Consider the following 14,528-nt stretch of genomic DNA (forward strand, 5'->3'; position numbering starts at 1 on the left):
ACCACTTGATTGATGTTAGTATCACTTACCGTCCTTGAGAAAATCATAATAATAGGGATACCTTGGCTCTGCCGGAAGTATGGCATTACTGTAAATATCATCCGGATTTGGTTTACCAGGAAGTGGTAAATAACTACCCGCATGAGCAGGCGGTCTTTGGGGACGTTCCGGTAAATAGCTTCCACCTCCACTGGCAAATGGAGGCTTGAGGGCGGGTTCTGGTAAATAACTTCCACCACTGGGCGGTCTGGGGGGGATATCTGGTGCGTAACTTCCACCACTGGGAGGCCTGGGTGGCAATTCCGGTAAATAACTTCCACCACTAGACGGAGGTTTTGGAGGTGGTCCTGGTAAATAACCGCCACTTCCGCCACTACTGGGTGGTCTGGGGGGGACATCTGGTAAGTAACTTCCACCACTGCCGCCACTACTAGGTGGTCTAGGGGGGATATCTGGTAAATAACTTCCTCCACTTGGTGGTTTATTTGGAGGGAGTTCTCCATAATTGTGGAATTTTTCTTCATACTTGTTTAGACCCCAGAAATCAAAACTTTGGCTGTGTCCATAACCATTGTACTGCAAATTTACTCCGCCTTGTCCGTAACTACCACCATATTGCCCCCAATTCTTGTTTCCTCCTTCTGGAGGAGGCAAATAATAATTTTTCCTGTCGAAATCGCGAGGGTTGTAATTTGTTCCATAGGAGCCTCCATAGCCACCCCACGAAGGTTTATTTATTCCCCAGTAGTCTCTGTCTCTATCCGTATTATAGTATTTATGAAAATCCCTATCGTCGTCATAAGGCCTTCTATTAGGAGGTAAATACGGCTCGTAAATATGGTAATCATATGGTGGTGGGCCATGATCATAGTGCTCGTAATGATAATTGTGTGAGTGTTCAGAATGATGTGAATCATGATATGCAAAGTCTGCAAAAAATAAAACAATTTTGCTTTCTCGTCAAACTTTTACTCGATTTAAAAAATACATTGCCAATTAAGCGAAACGCAGACACAATACATCCCATATTATCTCACTTGGAGAAACATATTTACCTCCACGCCTGTTACCGCCAGGTCTGTAACCATCGTCACCGTACGGAGGTCTCACATCGTAACCGTAGTCAGGGCGGGGTCTCCTGTTACCACCATACCTCCTGTCCTCTTCCCACCAATCATACGGTCTCTGGTCCTGACGTCGATCGTAGTAACCGCCGTAACCGTTACCGGGATAGTAACTTTGTCTCTTACAGTTTGCGCTGGCCGCATTTCGGTCTCGTTCGTAGTAATCGTATTCGGTATCTGGATAAAGATCCCGTCCTATATCTAGATGGGACAAGGGTATTTCCAGTAGTTCGCATTCGCCTTTGCCACGGCCCGTTGGATCTAATCTGAAATAAACGTGAAATTTTCTAATTAATGGAATTATATACAAGGATGCGTGAAAGTGACATCACAATAATGCGCTCTAATGAGTTTCCGCTATTTGGGTGCACAAAAGCGCAGTGGTGATGTAATTTTTATGCGGATATCTGTGATGCTCTTGCTGATTGTTTGGAGTTGCAAGGACAACTTTTTTTAGGTCATTGTTGTAGATCGATTGATTTGCACCAGTGAGATATTATTTCCGACATTGAAAACGTGTTACAGATAAAATGTTTCGTGTATTTTTATTGTCCTCAAGACATTTGATCTTAATGTTTTGGTAAGAATTGATTTAGAAGTACTCCTAAGGATAAAAATGATACAATGAAGAACAGCTAGAAATTGCAGAAAAAAGCAGCTACGCAAAATGATGAAAACAATATTAACTCAACAAAAAAATACAAATAACACATCTAAAGAATATCCAAAGAAGAATGTTACAATCTAAAAAAAAGGAAAGAATATTTCGAAATCGTATCGTACGAATACACAGAATTAGAAATAAATACATAGTAAACCATAGGAAAAGAAGTTAAAACAATTTTAAAAAATGGAAAGCCAGAGAGACGTTTAACAGATAAGTTACCAACAGAATTAGTACAAATAGACTTAGAAACAACTCCAGAAATCTTTCAATGAAGAATCATTACCACTAAAAATGAAAAAAAAATGGCGGATTTATCACTTTCAAAAATCTTAAGAGTTAATAGAGAAATAAAAGATTCTATAAAAATATGGCATCTGCAAGAAAATCATAAGAATCACAAAATTAGTATAATAAAACTATTACCAAGTTTTCGTGGAATATAATGGGAAAATATCAGTTGTACATATAAATATTGAATTTACAATTAAACAAGGATGAATCCTATCACCTGTTCTCTTCTTACACACCATAAATTGGATTATACAAACTCTAACTACAACACAAAAACCCTACAATATACACCTAGAAAATTTAGAATCGGCGGACGATATATTCTGATTTACAGAACACTTTAACTTCTTACGGGATAAGATAGATGACCTGAAAACTATTGCTGAAATGGTGGACATAGAAATAAATGCATCAATAATGTCAAGAAAATTTGAATATCGAAGGAACTACCTACTCAATAAACATAAAAAGAAACTCAGCTCTTTAAGTGCAAGATTAATTGACTGCTATTTATACATACAGCAGCAATTTAACACAAGTTAAATGGAATCAACATAAACTCAAATGACAGTTTGTAACACAATGGACCGTTGAACTTCAAAACGGGTTCCCACCCGTCAAATTTCTTTGTAATTTTTTGTTTATGTCATTAGAAAATTCCTTCATCTCGTAATAATTGTCCTTGCAAAATACTTACAAGCATGATGCTCTTTCAGAAATAATTGAGAACAACACTCAAAAGATTAATCATCGTGTCTACTGAAGTAAGAAATAAAAAAGAAGACGATGAAAAGTGACTTTTTACTTAATTTGAACACGTTCGTAATTACGTCGTAAAAATGAATATCTTCAAAAATTACTATTGTTACTTTGGTGTTTATTTAACTACTTTTTAATTAGCTCTTTAATTGAATTTAATATTTTATCTACGAATGTCTGAATACAATGGCATAATTAATTTTTTGTCGTTCCGTTATTATGATATGCACGTACCATTTCTTAGAACATCGTACGTCGTAGGTCATTATATACAGGATGAGTCACTAAGCGCGCGGTTCTCGATATCTCATTAATTTATTAATTAGAAATCGAAGAAAAAATTAAAGCCCAAAGTCGAACAGTTCCTTGCAGACTGTACTTTAAAGTTATTTTTAACTACACAGAGTTCTGTTTTTAAGGCGTAACACGCAACTTTTTTTTAATGAAACAATATATACAGGCTGATTCAGCTTAAATAATCCGTTTGCTTTTTTCTAATAGGCAACTCAACTGTGTTTACAAAAAATTTAAAACTCTGGAATTTTCAAATCTCGATATTTCAGCATTTTCAAATGGAACACCTTGTATTTTATTACTGTACCTTACCCTATCTTTTGTCTTTATTCTTCTAATACGCTTCTCGCTTAAAAAAGTAAAAAATAGGGGTACACATCAATTTTGAATATAGAAAATACTCAACAAAAATGAAGCAGAACAAAAAATAGAATAAGGAAACTGAAATATCGAAATTTGAAAATTGAAATTATTAAACATTTTTATAAACACTCTGTATATGAAAATTTAATCCCATTTTTACCATGATAAAACATTTACATTTCTTTATCTCTCCACAAAATGTTGTAACACAGATTTTAAAAATAAGCTTACTGTGATTTTTTGCGAACCAAACTATTACCAAAAAATTTCAAAAAAATTGGAATAACGTGGCAACGTCCCATTGGAATTTCAAAAGTATAGCCTTTACTATTTCTATTGAAACAGCACTTGTTGATTTAAATTTGGCAACGTTTGTATTCAGACAATTTTCTAACGGAAAGCTGTTACTAATTGCTAAATTTTAAGCAAAATTCTGGTGGTATTTCACTAGAAATGGCAAAGGCAATAAACTGTGATTGCAAAGCTTAGAAAGAGGAAGTTTCAATAAAAAAAAACTAAGTTGTGTTAGCCTTCAAAAAAGAAATTCTCTGTATAGTTAAAAATAATTTTAGAGCATAGCCCTCAAGGAACCGCACAACTTTCGTCTTTGACTTTTTTTCTATTTGATATAGAAGAAGGCGTTTAATAAATCACCTTCTGTATGTATCTATGTGAAGTTTATTATAAAATACTTAATTTGTTATTAAACAATTATTTTATTATTACGTGTAAAATAATTTTTATATACATATAGATAATAATTCAGAATTTTTGACCGTTAGCAGCACAAAAATTCTACATTTCTTCACATAAACATGTTATATTTTTTGGAATTAGCACGTCGGGATCTATATCCCTGAATTTTTTGAAAATTTTTAGACTACTTTTTCAAAAATGAAATTTTCCACAATGTATACACCCTTAAGCAAATTTCGATCCATTTTCGACGATTTTCGAGCTTTAATTAAATGCATTTTCTTGTAAATTTCGCAGCAGTAACGTTCGGCCTCGTTTCTTCGATAACTCTTAACAGTTTTTCCAAAATCGCCCATTGAAATATCGCAATTTGTAAAAATTTCAAAAAATTTGAATTTCACACCGAATTTTTCGAAAATATTGTTAGGTGACCCTAAACTCGATATATTTTTGGAATCAGCACGTCAAGATCTATAACTCTGAATTTTTTGACAATTTTTAGACGAGTTTTTCAAAAATGAAATTTTCGCCCCATTTTCGAGGATTTTCGAAATTTAACTAAACATATTTTCTTGTAGATTTCGGACCGCAGAAGTCACTTCCGGCCTCATTTCTTTGATAACTCCAACTGTTTTTCCAAAATCGCCCATCGAAATATTGTACTTTTTAAAAAATCCACAAAATTCGAATTTACAACCATATTTTTCGAAAATATTGCTAGGTGACCCTAAACACGCTATATTTTTGGAATCGCTACATTAAGATCTATAACCCTGAATTTTTTTGAGAATTTTTCCACTATGTAGGCTTTATAAAACTCCTAGTAATTCCCAAAGTGTTCAAAATTTCCATAAATTGGAACGACTCTAAAGAGTCTAAAGACTAAAGATTTTAAAGGCTCTAAAGGGTCAGAACACTCTAAGAACTTAAAAGCTAAAATTCTGTTTCGAATACTTGAAAGATTCTAAACGTTCTAGAGAAATTTTAAAAAGCCACAGATTCTAAAACTTGTAAAAATCGCGTGAACTCTTAACATGATAAAGATTTTAAAAATTCCAAAGACTTAAGAAAACAAAAATTTTAAAGACCTAAAAATTATAAAGATCGGAAAAATGGTTTCTTTAACTTTTATAAATCCTAAAAGCGCTGAAGGCCTTGAACACCCTAATTATTATCTTATAAATGTTGGAGATTGTAAAGATTCCAGAGATTCCAAAGATTTAGACTCTTGAGATCTAGAAACTTTAGAAAAACTGAAAAAATTTAGAAAGTGGGAAAAATGTGGTAGACCTAGAAATCTTGAAAATATTGGAAAAGGTTGAAGTTCAAAATTCCAGTATAACTAAAGCATGACAATTTTAGAAATTTTGGAAAATGTGGAAATTCTGGTCATTTTGTGCACTTCGGAAAATTAAAAAATTGGGCTAATCTGGAAAATCTGAACATTCTGGAAATTTAGAAAATTTTACAAAATACGTAAATTTCCAAAAAATAAAGGAAAATAAAAAAATCTCAATATTTCACAATCTTAAGATCTAGCCTTTCAATAATTCTAAAAATCTTACAGTTTTCATACACTAGAATTTGCGAATTGTAAAGACACCAAACATGCTAACTAAACTAAAGTTTTAGGTTCTAAATAGAAGAAACATCCAACAAAATCTTAAAAATTGTAAAGATCTTGGAAGTATTAATGCTGCTATAAATTATAAAAAATTCTAAACTTTATAAAATTTCTAGTAATTCTGAAGTATTCAAAATTTTCAAAGATTGCAAAGACTCTAAGAACACTGAAAACTTTAAAGATTCTAAATACTCTAAGGGTTCAAACGTTAAAAAGGTTTTTAAAATTCTGGTCAAAAAAGAAATCAAATCCGTTACTTTCAATTAATGCAATTTGCAAATGAGTGTTTAAAGGATATACCCTCCACTCTGTAATTTTCATTTAAATAAAAAAAAATCTTTCAAAAAGATTCTATAATTTGTAAAAAACGCATAAACTCTTAACATGACAAAAATTTTAAAGATTCCAAAGACTCTAAACAAAACAAAAATCCTAAAATTTAAAATCGTAAAAACCTGATTTAATATTTGAGCACCCTAATTATTATCTTATACATCTCAGAGAATCTAAAGATTCCAGAGATTCCAAAAATCTCAAAGTTTTAAAGATTGTTGGAGTCTATTAATTTTAGAAAATCTGGAAATATCTAGAAAGTGTGAAAAAACCTTGAAAATTGAGGAAAATGTTGAATTTTGGCATATCGGAAGACTGATATTTTTATAATAATTAGAAAATCTGGTACTTCTGGAAATTTCAAAAATTTACTCAATCGTCTTTTTTAAAAATGTAGAACCTCCTCGGGGGCGCCAAATGTTTATTTTAGAATGTGAAACCTTCTCGATGAATAAGAAAATTCATCACAATTGAGATGAGGGTGGGTGGGCGGGCTTTATATTTTCTTTTTTTTTTTTTTTTCTTATACATATGTACATAGTTTTCTATTCACGACAAAAAATGAAAACTTGTTTAAAATGGTCAATTTGTAGAGAAGTGTGGGACATAAAATTTACCATTTTAAAGATGTTTTCAGTCCTTTGTTGTGAAGAGTATGATTATATTAAGAAAAAAAAAAGTGAAATCATTTTCGACGATTTTTGAAACGTAACTAAATCCATTTTCTTGTAGATTTCGGGGTGCAGAAGTCACTTCCAGCCCTATTTCTTCTAGATTTTTGGGATCAGCACGTCAAGATCTATAATTCCGAATTTTTTGAGAATTTTTAGACGATTTTTTCAAAATGAAATTTTTTACCGTGACATATACTTACTTATTTCGAAAATCTTGATTCAGGACCATAAATACGCTATATTTTTCGAATCAGGTCGTCGATATCTACACATATAGTAGAATTTTTTGTGTGTATTTTTAGACAAATTCCTAAAAGCCCAATTAGTCTTTTCCTAGATGCATTTTTTCTAACATTCGTAATTTGACACCACCAGTCTTTTGGAACACTTGTATATCGAGTGGTAATTTAAATCTATTGACAAGTAATCTATGAAAAAAAGCGGATAATACTAGAATGAATTTCAAAATGATTGTGTAACATGTACGCAAAAAAAAACTCCAAATCGAATTCTGAAACTGACGTAGTTTTAAATCACCATTCTGTTAATGTGATATTTAAGCTTGATCATCCGATTTAAGCCATGATCATGACATTTGATTGACACTGGCAAACGATTTTATATCACGAATTTCTTCTTAGCCAAATTTAGATGATCAGCTATATAACGGGACTAATTAGATTTTTACAACATGCCGTCGACTTCAAGTATTTGCAGAAGCTGAAATATTTTCTAAATTAATTTGTAAGAACTCGACAAGTAAACTAATAAACTGAACACATGTATTTAAAAAATAATACTCCTAATAAATTAGTAAATAAAATACCTCGTTTTAAAAAGACAAATCTTCTCTTCTGGTAACGAATGGATAATTAAAATTATTGTAGCTTGAAGGTCACATTTCTTACTTTTTCACGGAATGTAACTAGTTTAATAAATTTTTTCATAAGCAAGGTTAAAATGATGATGTTAATCATCTTCCTAATTCCTCTTTGTCATTTGTAATTTAAGGACCGTATTGTTTTGCGTTGGTGTAATTTATTGCTTAATTTTCGTACAAAATTGCACCTCCATGTCGTGCCAGAAACCTACCGCAATTACGATGAAAATTTAATCAACACAACTAGGTGCTCTAATTTCGCGCCTAACCTACAAAAAGAATATTTACCTATAGTTGAACCCTTCACAAGCGAAGCGTTTTTCTTCAGCACATTCCCTTTGGCAGTCTTCGACTCGTTCACAAAATAACGCCCTCTTAACTAACGCTCTGGCGACACGTTTGCCAGCTAAAACTCTTCGGAAGCATGCTGGAACAAAATAAACAATCATATAATTACTTAACTCGACAGGTCATAAAAGAAAATTGTGGATGAGTACGTTTTGAAACTTCTTTACCTTCAGAGGATAACTAATTTAAAACAGACAATAGAATCGTTAAGAAATAAAATAGAAATTGATGATTATCTCGTTTTGAAATAGAAAATTGCAGCGTAAGTATTGTGATTTTTAAATGTGTATTATGTCCCGAAACTTCAATACGCTAACAAAATTTAAGGTCATATGCGAATTGTTGGTAAAACATTTACATAAAACTAAGGTTAAGAATTAGATGAACTAGTTGTATGCTAATGTTAAGTTCACATTAGCTACATGAGTTTTGCAATTCTTTAAGCGAAATTTTCTGCACCGCTTTTTTAACATACCTACACACACTCAATTTAGATATGACTGATAAAGTGTATACACATCCTCTAATTAATATTCAAATTTATGTAAATTGCTTTCAAGAAGTCTTAGTCACTCTCAATAAAAACTATGTTAACAACTTTTGCTCTCAAGTTTTTTCGCTCTTTAATAGAAGTGTTAATTTTGTTGTAGATTTGCAACCGAATAGATTGAAGATAAATGAAATTAATGCGTATTGTGACTCATGCTTTTGTTAAAACCACGTTTGCATTTATACCTTATTATTATAAATGCAATATACATAACTGTGTTATTTTTCAGTGATGTAGTATAAAACAGGAAAACTGGACACAAAAATAACTTGAACTGAAAACCTAATTAAAGGTAGGTAAATCTACAATTTAGTGGTGAGAAGATATTTTTGCTATGTGTGTTAAGGGATGGCTAAAACAGCCTGATTTTGTTGAAAATCTAATATTATGATCTCTTGATTTTCACAGTCTGCAAGATACGAAAATTAAGTTTCCTGTTTACGTCTGTTGTCTGTCGACGTCGGTTTTATAAAACTATTTTGAACAGAAAAGCTGGGAAAGTGTCTTGTCGATTACGCTAAAATTTCAAATAATTTTGTTTCGAGATTATTTTGAAAAATCTTAAAACTCAATTAAAATATACCCCCTGGGATACAACTTTATTTTTGTGCTTCAGTAATATTCTTTATAGGATATTTTTTCTGGGTAAACCCAGAGTATTGTAGGAGGAGTGCCAAAAAGGAGTTTGGTTGTAACAAGAATCCCAAAATTTATTGTAATAATAATAATTTAGAAAGAATTTTGACAATTTTCATCACATCAGTTATACCCATTACGATCGAATGATAACTATCCATAAGGTCCTTCTAAGCTACTACATTAATTTAATTATAATTTTGAACACAGAATTAAGAATTGAATTATTTCAACAAATCTGTTATTTACGTCAAACGTTTTTTAAATGTAAAATTAAGAACACCTTTTTCAGAGCCCATTCAAAAATTACCTAAATAGATTCTTTTTATTGATTTTGATTTACAAAAGTTATCTTCCGCTTCATTTCTTCGAATATTTCAACCATTTTTCTAAAATCGCCAAAATTAAATATGTTCATTTTTGGAATATCTTAAAAAAAATTTAAAGCAATTTTTTCAGAAAAAATCAATTTTTCTCTCCCCCTATGAAAATTACAGAAAGGAAATCTTTTGGTAGATTTCAATTTTCAGAAAGGATTTTCGCCCCCATTTCTTCTAAAATTTTCTAGAATCGCCCGATGAAATATGACGGATTTTAAAATTTGGAAAAATTTGGCTTTCAAACCGAATATATCGAAACTCTTGCTCTGGAACCATTCTATCTGTAGGTTCAGTTTGTCGATATCTGAACCACAGAATTTTTTCATACTGAGTTACCGTGCTCTTTTGCCTTATTCTTAACCCTGCTCCTGAAGGTGCCACTTACGAAAGTGTGCGAAACGTTGAGCCGAATAACTCAATTTACACGGTTGCAACCCGGAAAACGATCATGTATTGATTCCGACCGTGGAAGCCTCCGAAATTATTTTATTTCGGTAACTTTACCAAAAGCTCAGATTTTCAATTCCCCCATTTTTGATTTTTTTTAAAGATTACTTAAAGAGATTTTTTGTTGATTTCAAATTTTACCCCAAAATAGCTTCCGCAAGTCTAAATCAACAAAAAAATCTCTTTAGGTAATTTTAGAGCGTTTCGAGAAAAACTCGAAATTTTCATAAAGGAGGGGATAAAGAAAAAATATTGAAAAATCCGGTTTAAAAATGAAATCTTTTAAATGTCTCGAAAAACGTCATTTTGATTTTATTGATTCTGGAAAATATGCTGGAATTTTCGAAAAAATGAAACCGAAAATATTTAGCTTCTATAAAGTAGAAATCTACAAGAAATGTTTGGATAATTTTCGAATGGTGCTCGAAAAATGATCAAAAATTCATGCGGACAGGTATTGAAAAATTGAAAAGATGTCTAAAAATCTTCAAAATTCTGGGATACAGATCTCGTCGAGCTGTTTCAAAAAACATTAGATGTTAATGATCCCGGATAAAAATTTTTGAAAAATTCGGTGTTAAAATGAAATGCTTTAATTATTTCGAAAATCGTCGATTCTGGAAAAATATTAGAATTTTCAATGAAATGAAGCCGGAAAAAACTCCCGCAAGTCGAAATTAAAAAAAAAACTTTAATTAATATTTGAACGTGTTCCAGAAAGGTCAAAAATGTCATAAAAGAGGGGCAAAGAAAAAACTTTCTAAAAATTCTGTTTTAAAATGAAATCTTTTAAATATCTCGAAAATTGTCATTTTTCATCTTATTGATTCTGGAATAAATGTTGGAATTTTCGCAAAAATGAAACCGAAAATAAGTTCTACGAGTCGAAATTCATAAAAAAATGTCATTAGGTATGTTTCGAAGAATTTCCGAAATTGAGGTTTTTGAAAAGTTGCCGACAAAACTTCTGAGATGCAGATATTGACGAGCTGATTTGAAAAGCATAAAGTGGTCGGAGTAAAATTATGAAAACTTCCGTTTGAAATGAATATTTAATGACTGTCATTTGGATTTTATTACATTTTTCAGATCACATTCAAAAATTACCTAAAGAGATTTTTTTATTAATTTCGACTTGTAAAGTTATCTTCGGCTTCATTTCTTCGAATATTTCAACCATTTTAAACATGGAAATTTTTTGAATATATTAAAAATTTAAGGCAACTTTTTCAAAAAGTCAGTTTTTCTCCCCCCTTATGAAAATTACCCAAAGAAATCTTTTTGTAGATTTCAATCTTCAGAAGTGCTTTCCGCCCCGATTTTTTGTAAAATCTGCACCATTTTCCAGAATCGCCCAATGTAATATGGGAATTTTTAAGATTTGAAAAAATTTCGCTTTTATACCTAATATTTCGAAAATCCTGCTCTAGGAGCATCAACAGATTTTCTCTTTCAAATCAGGTTGTCAGGATCTATACCACAGAATTTTTTGTGGATTCACTTCAGTAATTTTATCAAAAGCTCAAATTTTCAATTACTCTTTTTTGGCTTTTTTTGAACAAACAAAAAAAAATGTTTTTCCAGAAAAGGTCAAAAGTTTCATAAAGAAAAAAAATTGAAAAATTCGGCTTCAAAATGAGATGCTTTAATGTTTCGAAAATTGTTGATTCTGGAAAAATATGGGAATTTTCAATGAAATCAAGCCGGAAATAACTTCCGTAAGTCGAAATTAAAAAAATCTCTAGTTAATTTTTGAGTGTGTTCTAAAAAGGTCAAAAATTTCATAAAAGAGGGGGTAAAGAAAAAAGTTTTCGAAAAATTCTGTTTAAAAATGAAATCTTGTAAATAACTCGAAAATTGTCACGTTTTATCTTATCGATTCTGGAAAAAATGTTGGAATTTTCGAAAAAATGAAACCGAAAATAACTTCTACAAGTCGAAATTCACAAGAAAATGTCCTCGTGTACTTTTGGAATGCTGTTCGAAAAACGGTCAAAAAATTCATACGGGACGGTAAAAAATTGAGATTTTTGAAAATGTTCCTAAAAGTCCTCAAAAATTGTGGGATAGAGATCTCGTGAAGCTGATTCGAAACAAAAACTTCCTTTATGATCCCGTACGAAGATTTTCGAAAAAATTCATTTTAAATTTACATGTTTTCAATATCTCGAAAATTGTCGATTCTGGAAAAAAAGAAATTTTCAATGAAATGAAGCCCGAAATATTTTCTACAGGTCGAAGTTTGGACAATTAAAATAAAACTGGACAAGACAACAAAAAGATGATGATGATTGGTCAATAATTCAGAACTGTACTAGCCTTAAAAACCAGAAGATGGCAACACAAGAATTCAGATTGCAAAATTACTCCAAATTCACTTGGGAACATCTCTAAAAAGATGGCTAAATTTGTAAAACTGAACTATCCAAAGGTTACACCGGACATGCCTTTCCGCGCACTTCCGCTACTTAACAAACGAAGGATAAATGTTTTGGATTTAAAACCCCATGGGAGATGAAATTAAATGGAGAATCAGAAAAATATGTCAAAGATTGTATCAATGATATTAAAGGATAGGAAAATTTTGTATGATAATACATCTGACTGAGTTAATACTAGTATCCAAAAGTACAGATCAAACAAATTTGATCATGGCATGGAGTAACCGCGAAATTACTGTGGCCGTTGATAATTCAATCATTTTGAACGAAAAAACTGTAGTTTTCATAAATAATAGTAATAAAAGTGTGTTTAACTTTTTTGTTAATGAGCAACTCATTAAAACGACATTAATTTTGTTTCCAGTTAACAAACTCGATTACTTTATTTTAGAGGTAATTTAATTATGCTCTAGGGCTTTTCGAACAACCATGGTTGCCGTACAGATTAATTAGATACCCAGAAGCATTTAAAATGTTCAAAACAGATTGTTCGTGGAAAAAGTTTTTGCACTGAAGTTTCTGCGTCACCTCTCAACCACAGCAAAAGTTTCAACTTTTGATGTACCAGTAAATGTACTAATTTTTTTTATAATAATGAAGTACTTTTCTTAACGTTACTGCGTTTCTGCTACTTCAGAATACCATTGATCGAAAAAAATGTCCTCTAGTCGGCCATGAAATTTATTTTTAAAACAATGATATTGCCATTGCAGCAATTTGACAGTTGTTTGACGGTAACTGTCATACTTAAACAGGAACACGTTAGTGTTGCCAACATTATTATTTTAAAAATAAATTTCATGGGCTACTAAGCGACTTCTTTGGATCGTATGGTATTACAACAGTTGTTTCTAAATAATAATACTTTTCCAATACAAGTTTATTTCATGTATTTGCTTAATTGATTATTAATTTTTGCGATTACGTAAACTATTTATTAATGTTAATAAACGCTATGTTGCAAATAAACTCAAAAAAATTTGGAATCGAACTTCAAGTTACACTGTAAAATTTGATAATAAAAAGACAAATTTGGTTAGGTTTTCGCCACCTTTTCTAAAATCTTAGCAGCAGTATACTTAGTATGGAGCTGGAATTAATCTTAGTGTTTTGAAAAGTGAAAAATTTGAACTACTTATATTTGTAAATATGTACTCGTATGTAGTATAGTTTTGATTATTTTTACAATTATTATGTTGAATTGTCGTAGGCATTTGAAAAAAAAAAGTTGAGACACATAATTTACGTAAGTACCTACATATGGAACATGATCTTCAAGGTAAATATAGTACCACTAATTTTTCACACATGCACTTCTACAATAAACGCTGTGTGTAATACTAATAACAGCGTATTATCTAAATCAAAGAGACATGTTACTTAGGTATTTATGTAAATCACACACTATATCCTTGAAATATAATTATTTCCTTTTACGTGAGAAGGACCAATTGTCTCGAAACGAAAGTGCTAATTTCTCTGATTTAATCGGAAATGTTCCAATTAACTTTAAAATTGAGCCTATTGCTCGTTTTTCATGAACAAGTGTGAGGTGCATACATTTTTCCCACAAAAATAGTGCTGGGTGTGAACAATAATTAACAGAGAAGAGAAATCACAGGATTGTAAAATATAATTCACATTGATCGTTCTTTATTATAATTTAACTAAGCAAAATTTTGTAAGTTCATATTTACAAGAGAAAAATAAATAGACACTAATATTATTTAATTTCATCAGCGATGTCATCGATTTATGTTTAGTTGAAGAGAACAAATTTATTTTTGAAATTGTAACCGTAGATTTTCCACTAAAACTCTTAATTACTTTTATAATCTCTAGTTACTTGTTAATTTAAAGATTTGTTACATAGTGTTGGGAAAACTGAAGCAGTTGGGACAAACTTTAGTAACAATTACATCGTTGTCAAATAACTGTCAAGTTTGAAAAGAATGAATGGACGCTTAACAGTTCTGACAGCTCTGACCATTCACATAGTGTTGTCGGTTATCACTTCCAAT

General features: G+C 31.2%; 1 protein-coding gene across 2 annotated transcripts in view; it reads right to left on the reverse strand.

Annotated features, from left to right (window-relative positions):
* LOC135134174 (uncharacterized protein) overlaps positions 1 to 14,528 on the reverse strand; it is a 32,374-nt gene that overhangs the window by 10,032 nt on the left and 7,814 nt on the right. For both annotated transcript variants that reach the window (XM_064062792.1, XM_064062793.1), the window contains 3 exons: positions 7,994 to 8,132; positions 1,056 to 1,390; positions 30 to 929 (listed from right to left, as the gene is read on the reverse strand). In XM_064062792.1, coding sequence (XP_063918862.1) covers positions 30 to 929; positions 1,056 to 1,390; positions 7,994 to 8,132 — 1,374 coding nt within the window. The remainder of the gene's footprint in view (positions 1 to 29; positions 930 to 1,055; positions 1,391 to 7,993; positions 8,133 to 14,528) is intronic.

Source organism: Zophobas morio, unplaced genomic scaffold, assembly GCF_036711695.1.
Source record: "Zophobas morio isolate AGI-343-1 ecotype UQ-CSIRO unplaced genomic scaffold, CSIRO_AGI_Zmor_V1 ptg000023l, whole genome shotgun sequence".
Classification (NCBI taxonomy): domain Eukaryota; kingdom Metazoa; phylum Arthropoda; class Insecta; order Coleoptera; family Tenebrionidae; genus Zophobas; species Zophobas morio.